We start from the raw sequence: 22708 nt of genomic DNA, 5'->3' as shown, positions 1-22708 counted from the left end.
ACGCTTGCTTCCGGTAGGGAGTTTCAAACTAAAGTCACAAGTGTAGTAGCCATCGAGTATCCTTGTTAAAAATCTACAAGCGAATGAGTAATACATACTAAAACTAATACTAGAGAACACTTTATATATTCTCTATACATATGAGAGACAATACATCCTTATTTCGGCCCACAGGAGCTAGTATATGCTTTTATTTTGAAACCCACTCACCGCATTTCCGGTATAATCCTATCTAACTGATGTTGTGTTCACGACTCGCTGCTCTCGCCGTCCACCTGTCAGAGAGGCGGGGCCTACAGAGAAAATACCGGAAAGCTGCTCTCTGATTGGTTGCTCGGTGATGTGATGTAATCATCCCTTTGGTCAAATGACCTGTCAATCACTATGCGCTGCTTCATGTAAGGAGTTTTAATGGACACCCTGAGAGGAGAGGATACTGTGATTGTTGTTGTTGTTGATTGCTGTCCCCATTAACAAAAAAGTGATAATTATTTTACTTTTTTTTAAGAGTACCCGTTATTTAAAACAGTGAGAAATGTTATAGACCGATGAGACTATTTGTTTAAGAGGAGAGCTCAGTCATCAAATGATCTGATGATAAATGAAATCAATAAGTTTGAAAAAAACAAACATGTAAAAATGTTTTTATTGAGTGAAACAGCCAAACTTCATTCAGTACACCAACATCATTCTACAAAACCTTCTATCTTTCTCTAACATATGTAAGGCCACTAGGAATCATGGGAGTGATCAAGTGGATTAATCCTGATGCATCTTGGGAAGATTTAACTCCTCAAAAAAATATATATGAAAAAAAAAGAAGAAAAAAAACAAACAATAAATTACTTTTCAATGCTTAAGGCATTAACTTAAAAAATAAACCAAAATACAAAAAGATCCAGGTCTGAGCTGACAATTAGATTTGTCTGGCGATCAATATTCTAGTCTGTCAGTCTGTTCAGCCTCAAAATCAGTTACATGTGTAAAGTTTATGAAGTTGAGCAGACAGATTCAAAGGACCAGAATGAATTCATAGATTTAAAATCTATATATATATATGATGATGTTTCCTCTTTGAGTAACTAAAGTCAAATCAATTATTGATCCTTCATCGTTCTCTATTTCCTATCAGGAGCTCAATCTGTGAGAGATCTGGAGACATTAACAGCGACTGAGAAACAGAGACTCGTTCAGGGCGAACACAGCTTCACGTAGACGGATCATGAGTCTGAGCTGTGACCAGAACATGCTCAACCTCGTTCACACTCACGTCATGTGACTGAGCAGATAAATTAAAAATAAATAATGTAGATATAAATAAAACATTTGTGAGCAGCCTGAACTCTGATTCATCCTCACACAGACTGAGCTGTACAATGACGTTCCTTCAGACAGAAAACCAAACTGCTGAAGAAATTCTTCGGGGGTTAAATCCACAACAAACTGTGCAACTATCAGAACAAAACCTGGATCAGAGGCGTTCTTAGCGATCAGCAGATCTGAACTCAGACGGTTCTGGTTTTTATTCACTGGAAAATCCTGAAGATTCAAAGTGATTCACGTATTCATTTAAAATCCTCCGACTCCAGACTCACATCTCAAGTCTATTTCCTTCTGAAGATCCCGTTCTACAAACCGCTCTAGAGTCGTCCACGTTCCTTTGGGTTTAAAAATATTTCTGGACCGAGCAGGTCTGTGGACCCTCAGGAGGCTTTAAAGAACCGCGTTCCCAGGCAGCAGATGTGGATCAGACTCTCTGAAGTCAACTCTGAGGTCTGTCCATTGATCAGTCTGGAGCTGCCTCCTGTCTGCTGATTGGCCGGCCCTCAGAGGAACAGGAAGTGGACTTTTGGGATGCAGACTGGAAGAGATTCATCAGGTCGTGGAAGCGAAGACTCACCTGGAGGAAACAGAGATGAGACAAGATAAGATAGAGTTTATTTGTGCAGGTACATAGGAATTCTTATGCAGAGTAAAGATATGTGAAGCAAGTGCACACAACTATAAAAAAGATGAAAAACAGTAAAGAAAAAGAGTAAACAGTAGAGAGTAAAAGGACAATAAATACAATAAAAAAAATTAAAGGGATAGTTAGACATTTTGGCAAATTGGCCCATTGCCATAATCCCTATAGTCATAGCAGTAGGTTCGTTACCTTTAATTGTCGGTGCAAGATATTTTTAGAACGGCAGAGCAGAGCTGCGAGCTGCTCAGAGCTACGCTACGGAGGCTGATGGGATTTCTTGGTTTCCCTCATCAAACTCATCAAATACACAATCCAACAACTCCAAAACACTCTGGTGGACAAGTTGTGACCTGCACATTCACCACGCTATGAGATAATAACAGAACGTTACCAGACAGAGTTGTTTTAGAGGTAAATTCATGCAAAACCTCTGATGTGCTTTCCCGTTGGAGGCAGTGGGCCTGTCCATAGACTGTAAAAAGAATGGACGTAGCACCCGTGACGTCACCCATTGGTTTGGGGGAGTCTGTTTTGTGCCGCTACTACGGGGGTTAGAACCGCGCCATGTTGGATTCTACTTGCCATATTTGGAGCGGTGCGGCCGTTGGCCGGCCGAGAGCCCGCCCACTGGCCTCGAAGCAGCGGTCGCCGGACCTGTCACTCAACGGTTCTGCTCCCTAATTGGCCAGAGCTTTAAACCTAATAACAGTAAAACGGTAGAGTTTAAAAAAAATTCACCCCCCTCAGAGTGTGTGCGGGGGTAGAAACTATCGATTGAGACCAAAAAAATAAAATGTACCAGGCTGTAAATATGTTTTTTTAAGCTGTAAAATCGGCTATTTTAACATGGGGCTCGATTGGAGTTGCTCCCTTCTGGAGCCAGCCCCCAGCGACAGCCGAGGGGATTGCAGCTTTTTGAACGCGGAAGTGAGCTTCACTTCTCAGACCGACAACTGCCCCCTTGGGCCTGTCCCATTCCTCCACACTTGGCTCAGTGCGCTTGGTTACGCACACACTTTGGTGACGTTTTGCCGGCAGAACGTATATTTACATATAGTGTGCAAGCATGTACTAAGTGGCCAAGCGTGTGGGGGGATATTTAAAAGCAATCGGGACACACTTGACAAGTGCAGCCTGTGCCATTGCGCACAGTAACACAACTAGACGACACACACACACAGCACAGCAACAGTTTTAATAAACAGTGCTGCTGGATCACAGTCTCATCTACTCCAAAAGTGTCTCTATGCGCAAGATTCAAATCATGAATGTGTAAGCCTAACTCCGTAAGTAAATAAAACAAACAAGAAAAACGAAAAAATAAAAACATGAACAGAGCATGGTGAATATAAAATATGACATTAAAAAGTCACACTTAGGCTATGAGATAGAAAGTTAATTTCATTTTATTGAGATTAATTCAATCGCATTTCCTAAACGTGGCTTGTGGCTCCCGGTGACGGCGGACTTCACCGTGGTGCATTGTGGGATTTATACTTGGCCAAATACCGTTCGGATGCGGTCTTACCTTAAGTGTGGGTAAAGTGCAAATCAAGCGCGCTGCACTTTCGGTCGTTGGAGGAATGGGACACGCTTGCGCACTGACACTAAGCCCATGAACGCGCACGCCAAGTGCCCAAGTGTGTAAGTGTGATCGAGTGTGCATATTGGGACAGGCCCAGTCTCTGCATTTGTTCTAAAAATAGCCAAAATGTTGAACTATCCCTTTAAGTAAAGAGTGATTTACACTCTCAGTGATCCTCCACAGCTCTGCACCTGGACACTGAAGCCCCGCCCCCTCTCACCTGTTGGGCAGTCTTGTTTCCCAGGTGGGTGGACACGTGTCTGAATGTTTTCCTGGTGGCTCCTCTCTGCTGACAGGCCGTCAGGATGGCACGATCCGCCTCCCTGAAACACAACACGATGCTTTATGTGGTTTTCATCATCTGTAATGTCATGTTTTCTATAATAAGTTTGTGATGTAATAATTAGAATATTATTGTGATTCATCATCTATGTTTTTATTATGTGTCTGGACACAAGCTCTGACTCTGTAGCTGTCAGGTTAACTTCAGTAACAGTAACTTGTGTGTGTGTGTGTTTGTTCTTACCGGGTCCAGACGACGACTTTTTCCCCGGTGGAGCTCATCGAGACGTTTTTAGCACAAACTGGTCGTTCCTCCTCCTCCTCCTCCTCCTCCTCCTCTCTGTCACTTCCTGTCTCACTCTCTCCAGGCGCCTGATGGTCGACTCTCTTCATGTTTCCGTCACAGCTCTGAGAAACTGGTTCCACCTCTGTGGTTTCAGAGCAGGTTCCTGTCGGCGGAGAACGGACATGAAGCTGCTGGAAGCTCTCCTGCAGGTCGGGGTGATGTTTGAGGAGAGAGGAGATCTGAGGGAAGAAAACAGAATCAGACAAACAGGAAAAACAACCTGTGATTTAAACTCTTATCATTAAAACTTAACTTAACAAACTTTGTCTGGATTATACTGTATTTTAAAGAGGAACTATGCAGGATTTTTACCTTAACTGCGCTACATTTTGACCGTAATTAAACAGCTTCAGAGTAATTGTGATGGTTTAATAAATGACTTGTAACTTGTTGCAGGGAGAACGGAGGCTCTCTGCCTTCCACCTAGCGTCTCTTGAAAAACAACTTTGTAAGATCAGAGCCTCCGACCCGGTGTCCCAGCTCTCGTCTCTGCAGCAGCACGACACAAACGCGCCCTGTAACCCGTGATCTCTTGTTTATGACAGATAAGACTACACAAATATACACGTCGTAACGTCGTGTATGATATATAACGTTATCTACCGCTCTATTGACTGATTTCTCGCCAGCTTCGTTGTAAACAAATGCACATGGCCGGGAGGAGGGTTAGTGAACTTGCATTGTTCCTCTTTTTTTTCTTTCCACCTTTGGAAACAGCTGTTTTTAGAGTTTGATGCTGAACTCACTCACTCACATTTCCTGTTAATGGAAACATTAGCTATGTGGCATGTATCACAAATTACACATACACTTTTAAACTAAGGATCATCTGATTTCTGAGGGGGTCAAAGGTCAAAGATCATCTACCTTGTCCAAGTCCTCCAGTGGCGGTGTCGGACTTCCCTGCAGCACTGACACCACCTGCTGGTAGAGGGACGAGCTCTCACCCAGGCGTCGCCCCAGTTGCCGTAGAAACTGTCGGCTGCGTTCAAACATCTGCTGCTCCAACAACTGGTAGATTAAAAAAACAGAAAGGACAAGTTTGCACAGGTAAAAGCTCAGTGAGTGATGTCAAAGTGATTCTCAGATTCATATCTATCTAGACTTAGAAATTGATTCATAAAATCCTTTCATTGATCTTTTAATTTATGCCACTTCCTGTTTGATCTGTGCAAATGTTCACATCCTAATTGCAGCTGAAATGTTCACATTGATTACAGTACTTGAATTATCATCCATGACTGTACTGAAGAGTTGCACTGTTTATTTCTGGAATTAGTCATGTTTAGAGCTGCAACAATTAATCGAACAATAATCGATTATTAAATTAATCGTCAACTATTTTGATAATCGAATAATTGGTTTGGGTAGTAGTTTTTTAAGAAAAAAAGGTCAACATTCTCTGATTTCAGCTTCTTAAATGTGAATATTTCTGGTTTCTTTGTTCATTTATGACAATAACCTGAGTATCTCTTTGGTTTGTGGACAAACCGAGACATTTGAGGACGTTATCTAGCGGTTTGAGAAAATACTGATTGACGTTTCTCAACATTTTTTAAGATTTTATTGACCAGACAACTAATCTTGAACTTCATCAATCGTTTAAATAATCAACAGATTAATCGATAATGATAAAATAATCGTTAGTTGCAGCCCTAGTCATGTTAAATTAATGTGCATTAAAGTAAATGCTTTTGGGTAAATTTTTAATGTAAACATGGTTATAGGTTTGAGAGTTTCCATCTTTGAAAAATTTGCAGCATTAGTCCTGTGAAAATCTCTTTCATAACTGAGCAAAATTGGTATTAAAACTGACAAGTCTCTAAATGAATATGAAAAAATCAATATTGGATTGAATCGGAAATCGTATCGGGACGTTGTGAATCGAATCTATTCAGTAAATTGGTAGCGTAGCTCCGGTCTCTCACCAGTCCGCAGCGACGGGCTTGTCCCGCGTTCAGGAAGGCGGCGAAGTCTCTGAGCAGCTGAGGCCACGGCTGCAGCGCGACGCTCAGCCGGTCGTACAGACGTTTCGGGGACCCCGCTGACGAAAACTGATCCAACAGCTGCAGCAGCTGCTCGGAGACGCCCGGAGACGCCTGCACCACTTCACACACCTGGAGGGGAAAAAACATCATCGGTTCTCTGGACCAATCAGGATCGAGCCTGTATGTGCACTGACACAGAGACAGGTGTTCGTTCTTCTTACTCTGTGGAGATAATCCTGCGCGAACACCACGTCCTCCATCTCTCTCCCATCTTCATCTTCATCCTCTTCCTCTTCTTCCTCCTCCTCACTTCCCTCTGATGACGGTTTCTCCTGCGCATCCAAAGACACAACATTCATGTCTTATAAAGTGTTGAACTAAATGTATCGTGTCATGGGTCGGCTGCACAGTGTGGGAATAAAGGTTGAATTTAATTTGTACAAACTGTCACAACATTACTATTTATTACAATTTAACGTACTGATGGAGACATACTGATGCTTGGACGCACTTTAATATAAATGTTTAATAATAATTTTGTCCATAAAGCATTGATTAAGTTCCACAAGATGGAATCTTTAAATGACAAATGAACATACTGATCAGGTCAGAGCTTATTTATCGATCAATTGGTTTTATGTCTTTAAAATGTAAATGGTTGAGCAGCCCTTCCAGAAAAATTGTTTTCTTAAAAAATGCAATGGAATATGCAGGATATTTATGCAATTTTATGCGATGAAATTGCGGGAATTTGCAAAACTGTGGTTTGATGAATAAGAAGAAAAAAAGTGATCCCCCCAGCAGTCTGTTCTCACTGGGCTACTACCTTGATGTAAAGAGTCATTTCTAATGACTTCCTATGATAAACAAACATCCTACATCACAGAAAGTGCTGGGAATAATTAAGTTCTCATCTTACACATGGCTCAAACTTACAAAACGTTGATATCCGTATCTCCGCTTTATAAAAAGAAAACGCTATAATTTCTGTAAAAATGAATAAATTGAACAATAAAATTAAATGTGAGCTTCCGAGCAAATGGCTTCCTGTTTTACAGAGGACAGGTAGCCATTTGCTCGGTCTTTTGATCTTATTTTTGTTGGCAAATGAGACTGATTTGCAGGCTTCATCGTTTGCAGCTTTCCGATGACGTCACAGGAAAATGGCTGCTCTTGTGTGAAGTAAACGCAACATTTTTCAGCTTTCTGCGAAGATATATGTGACTTTTTTTGCAACGAAAATGCGGGGGTTATGAAATCATGCAAGCCTCGCATATTTTGCGCATTTTGAGTGGAAATCTTTGAATTTATGCGGCGAAAGTGCGGCGTCTTTGGAAAGAAATGCTGACCCCCCACATAAATATGTGGACTTTGGTTGATTATGCGTTGGATTATACGATCGCATAATCGCGTTTTTCTGGAGGGACTGGTAGAGTGAAGATCTGATGATGATGTGAACTGAACAGACGAAGACTAAGAAACACACACTGTGCTGTTTGTGTGTGTGTGTGTGTGTGTGTGTGTGTGTGTGTGTGTGTGTGTGTGTGCGTGCGTGCGTGCGTGCGTGCGTGCGTGCGTGCGTGCGTGCGTGTGTGTGTGTGTGTGTTGCTGGGACAGACCTGAGGTCCGAGGACTGATTCATCTGAGCTCGTCTCTCCATCACTGTCAGCAGCATCTTCATCATCCTCCTCCTCCTCCTCCTCTTCTCTCGATGGTGTTGATGTCACTTCCTGTTCGCTCTCTGACTCCGCCTCTTCGGGGTCGGTCAGGTCGTCGTCATGGGCGACACTTCCGTCAGTGCTGGATGATGACGACGACGACGAAGACGACGATGATTCAGATAAAGCCAGAAGGACCTCGCTCTCCTCCTCCTCCTCCTCCTCCTCCTCTCCTTCTTCTTCTTCTTCTTCCTCCTCCTGTCTTTCCTTGTCATTTACCTTGATGACATCATCCACCTGAGAGGAGGCGGGGCCTTCAGGAGGAGGAGGAGGAGGAGGAGGAGTCAGCGCCTCTTCATCCCTCCTTGCTCCGTTTGAGGCCAGTTTCTCTGTTTCAGGAGGTGACGACAACCTCCTCCTCCTCCTCCTCCTCCTCCTCAGGCCGGCCAGAGTCCGATAGTGGCGTTTGATTTTCTCTGCGGTCGTCGTGGAGACGGAGGAGGACGAGGAGGAGGAGGTGACGTCGGTGGGGTTGTCGGTCCTGGTGAGGAGGAGTCTGTGCAGGAGGACCCGAGGGGGGCTGAGCGCAGCAGCGTGGGAGCAGTGAGACCGGCGAGGAGAAGGAGGCAGCGTGGAGGAGGAAGAGGAGGAAGAGGAAGAGGAGGGGGAGGGGGAGGGGCTGTCCATCTGTCCGTCAGTCGAGGGGGAGGAGTCAGCGGACGGAGGGGGGAGGGGCTGCTGCAGCTCGACGAAGCCGATGCGCTTGAAGTCGAAGTTGTGAGGGAGGCGCGGGGGGTACCGCGTCCCGGCGGGGAAGCTGTAGGCGGCGGCGGCGGCGGACGGGCGAACGGAGGTCACGTGGCTCTGACGGGGTCGGACGCTCCTGGTCGGGGCCTTCGGGGCGGAGCCGAGCGGCGCGTTGTATTGTTTAATGGTCGGGTGGATGACAGGAAGACTCCTCTGTATGGGGAGAAGGGGGGGGGTAAATGAATAAATAAATAATTAAAGCAGAAGTAAGCGATCCGGTCGTTTTGGCTAACTTCTTGTCAGCCATGGAGTTAGCAGCCCCCGCCCTCGTCCCTACGTCACCACATTCACGCGCATCCCTTGGCTGCACACACAGAGAGGACCGCCCCTTTATGCCGTTCTCTCTCCTCATTGGATAAAGGTTGTAGGATACAAGGAAAGTTTTCTCCTCGGCTTACAGCAGAGCAGAGTGACTGACAGACCCGTGTTTCAGACCAAACGCTCTATATAAGTGATTGCTGTCGGAAGATACAACTATTTAAGACTTATATTAACACAAATATATCACTCACTTCTGCTTTAAATAAAGGAGAATAAATAATAGTGACTTTTCTCTTCCTAAACACAAATAAAAGAAAAACAGGTTCCCACTCGTTTCTTGAAATAATTTTCCGGGACTTTTTCAGCTGCTACAGTCTGACAGACATGTTACTACGCCAAACACAAACACATCCCCCGTCCCATTCATGTGTTCTTTTCGACAGCTGTTCTCTATTTTGTTTCTATGTTCATTCCTCTCTCACCCCCAGAAGTCTGATTTAAAGGGATAGTTCAACATTTTGGCAAAATTGACCCATTGCCATAATCCCCATAGCAGTAGGTTTGTTACCTTTAATTGTCGGTGCAAGCTATTTTTAGAACGGCGGAGCAGAGCCGCGAGCTGCTCAGAGCTACGCTACAGAGGCTCATTGGATTTCTTGGTTTCCCTCATCAAACTCATCAAATACATAATCCAACAACTCCAAAACGCTCTGGTGGACAAGTTGTGACCTGCACATTCACCACGCTATGAGATAATAACACAACATTGTTGTTTTAGAGGTAAATGCAGAGACTGCTTGCCGAAAAACTGCCCTTGACAGGAATGCACATCAATCAATTTACCTCGAAAACAACTCCGTCTCGTAACGTTCTTCTGTTATTATCTCATAGCGTGGTGAATGTGCATGGGTGCAATAAAATTGAAAGTGTCCAAAAGAGGTTCCTCTGATGAACAAAATTGAGTTATTTCTGTTCTTCAAACTAAACAAAATCCAAATTCTTAGCAAAACAACAAAACAGCGTCTACACAGCACGGTCAAATAATTGTGTGCTTCAATCAGCAACACCTGGCACTGATAACTATAAATAAACATATGAATAAAACCCACCAAAATAAAACACAAAATAAATGCCGAAAAGTCTCGTACAATAATAATAAAATACGTGAAATGTGTTTCTAACATCGACCGTCACCTACCGACAGCCACAGCGGCATGACGCTCTCCTCTCTCTCCACCGGGGGGCGCTGCTCTGACGCACCGACGGGGCGACAGGCCAGAGGCATCGGCCGCAGCAGCCGCTGATACCTGAACACCTGCAGGGGAGCGGGACCAGGTCAACACAAAGACTGACACGGTTAGGAATCAGCTGCCACATTGCTCTTCATAATCTAATTTAATTATCGTCTTCTACATTATAGTCAGAGTGATTTTTGGTCATTTTCATTTATGTGTTTATGTGACTTTGTATATACCGGTACAGTAAATTGTATTTCTGTGATTGAAATTGTCATAATGTTTTGTTTTGTTTTTTTCAATAAAAATATTTGGAAAACAAAGAAATCTGTATGAGTGTGTGTCCTCCCTCGCTGTGTCACCTTGACAACGTTGTCAGGGAAACCAGGTCTGCAGCACTGCAGGATCCTTCGTCGGACCTGGACCAGAGTCTTCCTCAGCAGGAACTGAGACACCATCTTGGTCGGGTCACATGAACCCTCCATGTTTCTGAGACCCAGAACCAGGAGGCTGAGAACACACACACACACACACACACACACACACACACACACACACACACACACACACACACACACACACACACACACACACACACAGAAACACACACACACAGAAACACACACAACGTTAAACACACTCACAATAGAGAGTCAACCTATTTATTTATTTACCTATTCTATTTTCTTCTCCTTCTCTCTCTCTAAATTTATGTAATATAACTGTTACTATTTTCTATTTATGATTATTTTATTTTATCATGTTTATATTTTAGAATTTATATAGTTACCGGTATGTATTTACTGTAATTTCCCAGCTTGGGATCAATAAAGTATATCTATCTATCTATCTATCTATCTATCTATCTATCTATCTTGTTTTGCTGGTTTGAACTGATGATTTTTATACTACTGCTATTTGTCTTATTTGTCCTTTTATGGTCTTATTTGTGTTTTTTTAATTGTCTGTGATTGATTGATTGCAAGCCGGAGAAGTGCCAACAGAACTTCGTTGTACAATTATACGATGACAATAAAGTCTTCTTGAATCTTGAATCTTGTTTCCTTACACGATTCTTGAATGTAAGTGTAAAGATTATGTGCAGCTGTAAAAGGGAAAACATGTAAATGAAAAAAAATGTACTATATGTCATGTTGCTGTTGAGAAAAAAGAAATAAAAACTTAAGTTAAAGTTGAATCAAACTGTGTGTGTGTGTGTGTGTCTTTGTGTGCGATTACCAGTCCTCAGCTGCAGTGAAGGCGGCCGACCTGCGGGGGCAGTACAGGGCCGGGTCCAGGCTGGCGCAGGGCAGCAGCTCTGGGTAGAGGAAAACCGGACGAGTGGCGAAGAGCCAGGCGAGCTCAGCCGGCATCACTGGGTAACAGCGCACTGCATTTATAGAGACACACAACACACACACACATCAGTGTTTCCACAGTTACACACAGATGCAGATGTGTCCCAGAACTCCCGGCGTCTAACATTAAGCACTTCACTCACTCCACTGTTCTTCCTCATCCTGTTTAGATCTGTTCAGAATCAAACAGGTGACTCGCTACGTGTAAAACAGTTGTAAAATTCATATTATAACAAAAATTTAATCCAAATATCATAGATGTGCAATGTAAACGTTCGTTCAGGAGCAGCTCAAGTGGACTCACTGTATCCTCTGGCGTCCGGCGGGTGCGGCTGCGGCTGGTAGGCGACGGGAGCCGTTCTCAGCTCCTCCAGCAGCTGCAGCGCCCCCGACAGGTTGGAGCACCGGAAGATGCTGCAGAATCCGGGACGAGCCGAAGACATGAGCAGCTCTGACCGCTGGGCGAGCACGTCCAGCTCAAACTGAGGAGGGACGGAGGGGACGGAGGGGACGGGGGTTATTTAAAGGGGAATTTCCATTTTTTACATTCTGGACATTCTGGAGGGGAATAGCACTAGTGTATCATAACAAAATATTGGTGAAATGAACGAGTTTTGCGGCGGATAATGTGTTATTTAGAGGATGCATTGCGTGCCCCGTGTACTCGCACAACTTGTAATGACACCAAAGTTATCTGGGTGAGTAAATGATCATATTTTATGCTAGAAATAAGGTCCAGATTGTAAAAAACTGAAATCCCCCTTCAATTATTTCACATTTTAATTATGTGTTCATTAAACTGGAGGGTATCTGTGTGTGTGTGTGTGTGTGTGTGTGTGTGTGTGTGTGTGTGTGTGTGTGTGCGTGCGTTACCAGGAACTGTCTGGTGGTCTCGGCCTCACTCTGCAGTTTGGTCACAGGTGAAGTCAGCAGGTGGATCTGAGTCAGCAGCTGGACGTGCTGCATTTTTGGGCCAAATGTGTTGATAAAGTCGGTTAAAGTGAAAAAATAATTATCAGATCATATAGATGAAGTTGTGCTTCATGGGCATGTTAAACATTTATTATGTGTATGTGTATATTAAGGCCAAATCAAAAGTATTCAAAAACAAAATAGGCTCAGACCTCTAAGGGTTAATTTCAGCTGATGTGTTTCTGTTTAGTGCCTTTTTTGTTTGTTTCTTTACTTAATTGTTATTTTCTTTCTTAACAGCAACATGACATATACATTTCCTTTCATTTACATGTTTTCCCTTTTATAGCTGCACATAATCTTTAAACTTATATTCAAGAATCATGTAGGAAAACAGTATAAATACATAACTATACATTTTAAAATACATATATAAGATAAAATAATGATAAATAGAAATGAATAACAATTATATTACATAAATGTAGAGAGTGAGAATGAGAATAAAATAAAATAGGTAAATAAATAAATAGTTTGACGCTCTATTGTGAGTGTGTTTAACTGTGTGTGTGTGTGTTAGAGCTGTGCATCTCTACCAGCCTCACGATTCGATCCGATTCCGATTATCTGCTTAACGATTCGATTTATTCTGCAATGCATCACGATTCTTCTCACTTTTTTTCATTACTGCACATTGTGCACAACATGGCTAATTTTTCATCACTTACTACAAGCAGTCGGATACATATTGTTTTGGACTCCTATTCATTTCAAAACTGCTGTGATATAATCACATAAATCACTCTTCTTAATATATATGTCTAAACATTTTTGAAATGTCCATCCCTGAAAACCAAAAACACAAGTCTTTCCACTGTAGCCTAGTGCATTACAATTTTATAGCCTAATACTTAACTTCATGTAGCCTAGAGCAGAGAGACGTTGGAACTATGGTGCGGGGGTGCCCCTCCCATCCGCCCCCCTCCCGCACTCCAGTCTCCCTGTACCCACAGCATTACGCTTAAAAAAAAAAAAAGACTCTGAATTTAAACTATATTTGTCTGACTTACATTTATCTCATATAATGCATAGATCTCTGCTTTTGATGTGATATGCAGCCTGAGCCTGCCTGGCTCCATACAGCAGCCTGGCATCTGGCGTATGGAGTCAGGCTGCATCTGACAGCTCAGTGTGACGCTACGGCCAACGGCCTTTATTTCTAAATCCCTCAGTTTATTTTTACACATTAGCGACCAAGCTCATCGTTCATTAGTTCATCTTCATCTTCCTCACGTACTGTTCTCCTCGCTGCGCTGTCGGACCTGCATGCATGGGTCTCTGTCTCCGTTGCGCTGTAGCGCTTCACCCCCCCGCCCCTCCTCCCCCTCTCTGCTCCGTGTCCGGAGCCCGTTCGGGACCGGAGACGGAGCAGAGACCCAAGTCCGACACTGCAACTTGTCCCTCTCTGAAGCAGATGAGGTCAGCTTCACTCCAGTCAGTCTTCACATGCAGACAGTCCACAAAGTTGAAAGAGTTTCTGATCGGTCAGTTTGTTCCAGGCGACGGAGTATTTTATTTTGAAAATAAACCGGATGTTTTATTTTGTGTCTATGCACGACTTCCTGTCCGCACGAGCTGCTCTGTTATAAATTGATATGCCGTGCTCCGGCCGTGGCTCTGGCGTCCGGCAATATAATCTCTGCGTACGTGTTGTGGCGGGCTTTGGACAGCTGGAGCCTGACACAGGACATCGACAGGCGGTGGAAACTGACTGGAATCAAAACAGTGCGCATGTCATTGCAACTCTGCCACCGGAAGTAGTTGAAACCTCACAACTTTACTGTCCAAGAGCGGCCAGAAATATAATATAATAAAAGAAAAAAAAAAGCGATTATGTCACGTTGCTGAATCGATGCAGAATCGTGCACGGCCGAATCGCGATGCATCTTAGAATCGATCATTTTTCCCACCTCTAGTGTGTGTGTGTGTGTGTGTGTGTGTGTGTGTGTGTGTACCTGTTGCAGCTGCTGCCTCAGTCTGGTCTTCTGCTGCGCGTCCAGCTTCAGTGTGTACGGCTCCGCAAACATTGTGTGTGTGTTGCACGGCGTGTGTGTCTGCGGCTTCTTCCTGATCACAACCAGCTGCTGCTTCACTGTTCGCAGCTCTGTGATTGGTCCGTCCACCACCTCATCATCCTCATCGTCGTCATCATCCTCATCATCATCATCACCTTCGTCGCCGAGCTCCCTGAGAGACACACACACACAAGTGTTCATTTATATCCAGATCTCTACTTTACTTGAGTTTTTTTTTACTCCGTAACGTTGATGTTTGCCACCTCGTTATTCGTTACAAATTAAAATAGAAATATAATTAATCATCAAAGGATTATCTGGTTTTATCATCTATTTCATTCACCTGAAAGTTAAATAAATAAAGAGAACTATAAAAATACTTTGTGCTTTACTTGTATTTTTGATACTTGAGTACATTTTTTCACGAGATACTTTTGATACTTAAAGGTGCATTGTGTAGGAATTACTCCCATCTAGCGTTGCGTTTGTAGATCGCAAGCAACTCAGTCGTATTTTTCATGCTGCATTCACGTGAAATTGGGCAAACGGCAGACGGACGACAGCTGCTGCAGGTAACGGCATAAACAAGCGTCTATGTAAACAAGTGGTCCGTCAGCACGAGGCAAAACAATACACGTGACAATATGTTGTCGCATATATGTTGACGCCACCTCGACCTGAGCCGACAGCTCCGGTGTCTCCGCTGAGTTTCCGTGGTTTCCTACCGTCACGCTGCCACTGAACGTAACAACATGGCGACGACACAACATGGCAGCCAGCACCGAGCTTACCCGCTCCATGTAGATATGAATGATATGAACGGCAAATTCAGAGCTGAAAGGAACACTTCAGTTTGTTGTTGGGGGGGATTACTGATGAATGAAAAACAGACTTTTGAACGAAATAATCGATTTTCGTGAATAGATAACAGGAGAAGTTACACAATGTCCCTTTAAGTACATTTAATGTGAGCTACTTTAAGATTTTTACTCAAGTGGTTTTCTTACGGGTGACTTTAACTTTTATCAAAGTCATTTTCAGTTCTGGTATTTGTACTTGTACTTAGTTGTTTTTCTCAAGTACTTTATACACCTCTGTTTATATCTGTGTGTGTGTGTGTGTGTGTGTGTGTGTGTGTGTGTGTGTGTGTGTGTAGCGTTACATACGTGTTTTCCAGCTCTGGTGGAACGTCGGCCTGAACCGATGTGTTCAGTGTTTCCTCCTGTGGCTCCTCCTCTTCCTCGTGGCCTTCATCATCCACTTCCTGTCCTGCAAGGTCTTCTTTCAACTGATACACACACACACACACACACACACACACATACACACACACAGGTTTAGTGAATGACGGTTGGTCATGTGACCGTGTCCGGGGCGGAGTGTGTTCAGCAGAGCGACTCACCGTCTCAAACAGCTCCTCCATCAGCTCGTTCACCTCCTTCTCTGGACGACAAAACAAAACAACATCAGCAGAGTCACACACACACTCAGATATGTGTTTAGTGTGTGTGTGTGTGTGTGTGTGTGTGTGTACTGACTGGTGATTCGGACAGCCTTGTCGTCACGGTAATCCTCAAGGTCAGGTTCGTCGGTGTCGGCCAGGAAATTGTACTCGGGATCATCTTCATCATCGCACTCCTCTGAGACAGAAAGAGACAAACAGTCAGACAGAGACACACACAACTAAAAACAAACTACGCACTAGGGACGTCACGATTACTCGATTTCACAATTAATTGCGGTATTAAGCGCTACGATTAACTGATCGTAACGTTTCCTGAATACCGTCAGAAAAGCTCACAGCTCTGAGCACGTGAACATGCTGACGTTCCCACACTTAAACCTTTAGCCTTTCCCATGTAAATACTGTATATAGTACGTATGTAGCATTTTTGGTTTCATTGTTTACAGAGCAGCGGTGATTTTTGTTTAATTGCCATTTGTTACTTGACTTTGTTGCTATATATTTTTGTTATGTTGGCATCAAAATATAGAAATAAAGGAAACTTTAAAGGGATAGCTCAACATTTTGGTAAATTGGCCCATTGCCATAATCCCTATAGTCCTAGCAGTAGGTTCGTTACCTTTAATTGTCGGTGCAAGCTATTTTTAGAACGGCGGAGCAGAGCCATGAGCTACGCTATGGAGGCTAATGGAAGTTCTTGGTTTCCCTCATCAAACTCATCAAATACAAAATCCAGAAACTCCGAAACGCTTTCGTGGACAAGTTGTGAGCTGCACATTCACCACGCTATGAGATAATAATGGAATGTTACGGAACGGAGCCGTTTTCGAGGTAAATACATTGTCTGCTTGCTGAAAAACTGTCCCTGAACGCAACGCGCATCAGCGGTTTTGCATGAATTTACCTCTAAAACAAGTCTGTCTGGTAACGTTCTGTTATTATCTCATAGCGTGGTGAATGTGCAGGTCACAACTTGTCCACCAGAGCGTTTTGGAGTTGTTGGATTGTGTATTTGATGAGTTTGTTGAGGGAAACCAAGAAATTCCTTCAGCCTCCATAGTGTAGCTCTGAGCAGCTCGCGGCTCGGCCGTTCTAAAACCGACAATTAAAGGTAACGAAACTACTGCTATGACTATAGGGATTATGGCAACGGGCCAATTTACCAAAATGTTGAACTATCCCTTTAAAACCTTCAAAGAGTGTTCATGTGAGTTTACATATGAATAGAGTTGTGAAATCAATCAACGCATAATCGTGATTATCGTAATATCGTGATAAATTCTCTGACAATAATCGTACTGAGGACAACTGTAATCGTGACATCCCTACAACACACACACCGACACACACCGACACACACACACACACACACACACACACACACACACACCTGTCCTCACCTTCGTTGTCTATTTCCGAGGTCATCAGGCCTCTCAGCCAATCGGTCCAGTCCCTGTCCTCGTGGGCGGAGCTGGAGTCGTACATGTCCGGTGTGATGTCGGGCGCTCGGAGCTCCGCCTCCAGCCGGCCCAGCGGGACGTCACGCAGAGGACGCTTGGACCGAGTCCGCAACGCCATCAGACCGACCTCGTCTTCCGACTCCGACAGAGGCTGAGAGGGACGGCGTTTAATTAATTCATCTGTTTAGTCACGTTTCATGTGTTTGCATCACAGGAATCTTAAATCTGAAGAATATGAGATTGACGAGAAATAATCCTGAGCTCCGAGATGTTTGTTGTTGTAAAACTCATTTTAGTCACAAGAGGCAGAAGTGCACAACTACCACAGTTTAAAGAGGAACTATGTCAGTCTGGTCGCTTTTCCGCTGTTTCACTAACCCTCTTCTCGGCCATGTGCATTTGTTTTACAACGAAGCTGGCGAGAAATCAATCAATAGAGCTGTAGATGACGTTATAGATCATATACAATCTTACGATGTGTATATTTGTGTAGTCTAATCTGACACCGGGTCGTAGGCGCTGATCTTACAAGGTTGGTTTTCAGCCAAGAGACGCTAGGTGGAAGGCAGAGAGCCTCAATTCTCCCTGGAACAAGTTACAAGTAATTTATTAAACTATCACAATTACTCTGAAGCGGTTTAATTCAGGTAGAAATTCATTATAGTTAAGCTAATATAGTTCCTCTTCAAATAGGTATAAAATCATTCATCCTTTCAGTTACATACTGTGTGTACCTGATATGTGACATTACTGTGTTTATTTGGACCTGATGGATAATGTATGTATGATGTATATGTATGTATAATCCATCTTCAAACCCACTGTGATGTTTGTATCTGCTGACGAAGGGGTTTCTTACCTGGTAGGGCTCCATACAAACGGCCAGTTCCTCCTCCACAGCGTGAAGTTTCTCCAGAAAGGAGCTGTCAGGCACAGCTTTAGGGAGCAGGGCTTTGGGAGGAGGCGGAGGACCCATGGAGACCGACACCGGCCTCAAAGCCCTGGACCGGGTCCGAGTGGTCTGGAGGGAGGAGATATATTGTCCATATTTGGACATTAGTTCAACTCATCCTTTAGGCTGCTCCATAGTTTCACACCACATATAGCAGGGATGCAAACGGGTCAGGACCAAAAAAGAGAGGAATTTCACGGGGGGGGGGTGCTCACCATTAACAAATAAGTACATTACAATATCACGGAAAGGCAATTTCCAGTAGTTCAACCCCAACCAAGTATTGAGTGCATATAGATAGACATAGTTTTCCAGAAGGTCAATTCTATACTAAAAATGCTTTAAAAAAAAACAAAAACCTTTGCAATATTTCCATTTTGGAGATACTGATTTTTAGGTCTTCACTGAATGTTAGTCATAATTATTACTATTAAAATAAACTGAATAAATAAAGACATGTGATGTTTCATTCAGTGTGTAATGGACATATAGCTAGGTCTATATAATGTGTTAGTTTCACTTTAATTGAACACATTCTACATCGCGGAGGTGACGTCTTTCCACTTAGGGCTTCCTTCACCTCTGAAACGGGGCAGAGCTCCGTGGGAAACACCTGCCTGACACAGCAACGTAGGGAACTGTGCATGTCCGCGGCGCACAGCTCCACATGCACGGGGGGAAAAACGGCGTCGCCGTCGCACCGATGTACGCGGATACGCGCCGCTTTAATGAGTGCGCATGTCGCGCGTCTACATTGGAGGTCGGCTGTTATCAGTATAATCAGAGACAACCATGAATGAGTTCGCCTCAGTTTCACGTGATTGTCAGTCAGCCTGTTAGAAAAACATTATACTGACCCCAGCTGAGACGCTGAGAGACCCCCCCCCCCCCCTCCCAAAAACAAAAACTCTTCGGATCTGAACGATTCACCCAAGTCACCTAATTGGTCATGAAAAAAGCGAGTTTCGCTTTTCGGCGCGCTGTTTGCATCCATGATATAGAGACACCAACACTTTTCTTTGTTGTTCTTACTTTTGCTTTCTTGAAGTAAAACAATCCCCTTAAATTATATTTTCCTTCCCTCTGAATGTTCCTGGTAACTAATTTTTTTTTTTGCTTTGAACATGATTTGTGCTGTTTGATCCATGAGTTTTAGTATCCTTGGCTGTAAAAACAATAGATGTGTGTGTGGTCCCTGTAGCCGGCGTTGTTTCTTATCCCGATTGCTCTTTTCTGTAGAATGCATGGAGATTGTAGATGTAGATGTAGCTGGTTGTGTGACCTTTACAGGCCTGTGAATGTAGACACGGTGTGTGTTGTAGTTTCCCAGCTGTACCTGCCAGGGGCTGCAGCTGTCCTCGTCCACTCTGACCAGACGACTTCCTCTGGGAGACGAGGCTGTGCTCTCCATGTCGCTCTCCTGAAACGTCTAAACACCAATAACCCACAATCAATACCTCCACACAAACCAATACTTCAGTCATCAGTATGACGCAGCAGTTTAAAAAAAACAAAAATGGCAGCACTGTCTCACATCTTCAGCCGTCTCATCCTCGTCATCTTCATCAGGACGATACTCTTCATCAGAGGAGTCTTCCTCAGCCAGAGGGATGTCCACAAACTGAGGAGCCTGAGGACAAAACAAACAGCCGGTGCTCAACATACAACTCACAAATCTTATTTCAGGCAAAAATCGGTTTTCTAAATGTTTTTAAAAATATTTCAAATAGATTTAAGATAGTTTTCTATTTATATTTTGAGTCAGTTGTAATATAATAAATGTTTGTTTTGTATTCTGTACTTATTTCTGTATTCTGTATTTGTAACCTGGTCTTTTTTTTTACTTATTCTTCAGTATTTATTTATTTATTCATGGTGTATATTTTATATTTACCTATTAACTCTGGTTTATTTTTAGGTCCGTTTTTATCCGTCTGAACGAGAGCAACAACATTTCGTTCTCTACACACCAGTGTGTATAAATGAACGACAATAAAGGACTATCTACCTTATCTATAAAAATCAAACAGTAGCCTCAAATATGAAAAGAAAACCCCCCAAAAAAACATTGATTTGATGAATATTAACACTTATAAAGGTTGAAAACAAAAGAAAAAAGACAGTTTTACCTTGTTGACATCACTGGTTTTCTTGATGGGAGAAATGTTCCAGGCTGGAATCACCTGACGGGTAAAAATCACAAGAACGTCAGGAACGTCAGCTTCATTATTCAGTCTTCAGACATTAAACAGATGTTAGACAGATGCTGTGTAGTCTCACCACTCCTTTCTCCACCACTTCTTTAAACTTGGATCGAGTCATTGTCGGCTCCTAAACAAACAGGAAAACCCCCCGATCAGTGGAAACAGATTAATTAGGACTAATCAATAATAACAAGCTTTGATTGGACGACAGACACGGGGGGAGAGAGAGACTGAGACTCACGAATGGAGGGACGGCCTCGGTCTCGTTGATGGCAGCTTTCATCATGGCCACCACATGTTCGTTAGTGATGACTTCCTGTTGGTCAGAGGTCAGATTTACTTGATTATTTTACAATCAGGCGTCATTTAAAGGAGAATTCCTGACATTTTCTAAGTAACGCTCTACAGCTCTAGGTCCCCGAGTGCGACTGTAGGAAAAATACGAGAAAAATATGTGCAGCCCGGACCGAGCTCTCCTCCTGCTAGCTGCGCTACACTGCAGTTAAACAGTGAAGTAATGGGGGCAGTTCTTCTAACCGCGGCTTTGTCCTCGATATAATGCTCAAAATATCACTACACATGCTTTGCAACATCCACCAGTTCCTCACCACATAACACTGAGTGTGAATAACTCTGTTAATATGAGAGAGCAGTGTTAACGTGTGTTTTTATCACGTAGCTCTGTTTACTCTAGCTTCCTGGGTAGACCTTACTAGTCGACTGTCGAGCTCGGGACGCGAGTAAAACATGGATTTGGGAGGAAAAAGAAGATTTTGGATGGAAAAAACAGTTATATTCATATTGATGCTTTTTTCCCCATCCAAAATCTTTCTTTTCCTCCTAAATCCATGTTTTACTCGCGTCCTGAGCTCGACAGTCGACTAGTAAGGTCTACCCAGGAAGCTAGAGTAAACAGAGCTACGTGATAAAAACACACGTTAACACTGCTCTCTCATATTAACAGAGTTATACACACTCAGTGTTGTTATTTTATATTTTCTCAGAAATGTTCCTACAGTCGCACTCGGGGACCTATAGAGAGCATTACTTACAAAATAAACCACATACAACATTAAAGGAGAATTCCCGTCATTTTCTGTGTGTGTTTTCAGGTTTGTTCAGGTGAACTCACGTGGATGATGTTTCTGACGTTCACTGTGGTCAGGTTGTGTTGTTTGGACTTGGTCTCCAGTGATTGGTCCAGCTGTCTGCCAATCTCCACGTCTACAGACGCCTCTTCCTCCTCTTCGACGCTCTCCGAAGCCCCGCCCCCCAGCTCATCTTCCTCACCCGTCAGTTTCCCCCTCCTCTTCCTCACTGCTCTCTTCCTCGCCGCCTTCACCTCCACCTGACTGTCCTCTGACAAAACACACACACACACACACACACACACACACACACACACTGATGATGTTAACCTTCAGGATCAGGAACCATAATAAATCACAATTGTTATTTGATTGATCAGCTATTGGTCTGTTTCAGTTCAATCCCTATAGTCATAGCAGTAGGTTCGTTACCTTTAATTGTCGGTGCAAGCTATTTTTAGAACGGCAGAGCAGAGCGGCGAGCTGCTCAGAGCTACACTACGGAGGCTAATGGGATTTTTTGGTTTCCCTCATCAAACTCATCAAATACACAATGCTATGAGATAATAACGTAACGTTACGAGACATGAATTTACCTCTAAAACAACTCCGTCTCATAACGTTCTGTTATTATCTCATAGCGTGGTGAATGTGCAGGTCACAACTTGTCCACCAGAGCGTTTTGGAGTTGTTGGATTGTGTATTGTGTATTTCGCCGTTCTAAAAATAGCTTGCACCGACAATTAAAGGTAACGAACCTACTGCTATGACTATAGGGATTATGGCAATGGGCCAATTTGCCAAAATGTTGAACTATCCCTTTAAAAGAAGTTTGATTTGGCGATTTCCCTGATGTGAGGCTGAAAAGATAAAGAAGGGTCAAAGGTCACTCCTACATTTTTTTAAGCAGGAACTCTCTGTGATCATGTGTGTGTGTGTGTGTGTGTGCGTGTGTGTGTGTGTGTGTGCGTGCGTGCGTGCGTGCGTGCGTGCGTGCGTGCGTGCGTGCGTGCGTGCGTGCGTGCGTGCGTGCGTGCGTGTGTGTGTGTGTTACCCATGGTGATGA

At 43.5% G+C, this 22708-nt stretch overlaps 1 protein-coding gene across 1 annotated transcript; it reads right to left on the bottom strand.

The window, feature by feature from the left end:
• Positions 1-628: 628 nt before the first annotated feature.
• Positions 629-21851, bottom strand: gon4la (gon-4 like a). Its single transcript, XM_083982021.1, has 24 exons — positions 21687-21851; positions 20796-20870; positions 20631-20681; positions 20480-20533; positions 19885-19980; positions 19687-19779; positions 18258-18419; positions 17339-17549; positions 16012-16113; positions 15876-15916; positions 15640-15761; positions 14414-14645; positions 12360-12446; positions 11791-11968; positions 11368-11518; positions 10491-10638; positions 10092-10208; positions 7787-8785; positions 6389-6499; positions 6108-6296; positions 5047-5190; positions 4078-4358; positions 3772-3874; positions 629-1900 (listed from the first exon to the last, which is right to left on the bottom strand). The coding sequence occupies exons 2-24, from the start codon at positions 20838-20840 to the stop codon at positions 1787-1789; spliced, it is 3831 nt and encodes a 1276-aa protein (XP_083838147.1). The 5' UTR covers positions 20841-20870; positions 21687-21851; the 3' UTR covers positions 629-1786.
• Positions 21852-22708: the final 857 nt, after the last annotated feature.

The sequence above is a fragment of the Trachurus trachurus genome (assembly GCF_905171665.1).
Source record: "Trachurus trachurus genome assembly, chromosome: 11".
Classification (NCBI taxonomy): domain Eukaryota; kingdom Metazoa; phylum Chordata; class Actinopteri; order Carangiformes; family Carangidae; genus Trachurus; species Trachurus trachurus.
The sequence above is the reverse complement of the archived record's forward strand: the minus strand, read 5'-3'. Positions and strand labels throughout refer to the sequence as shown.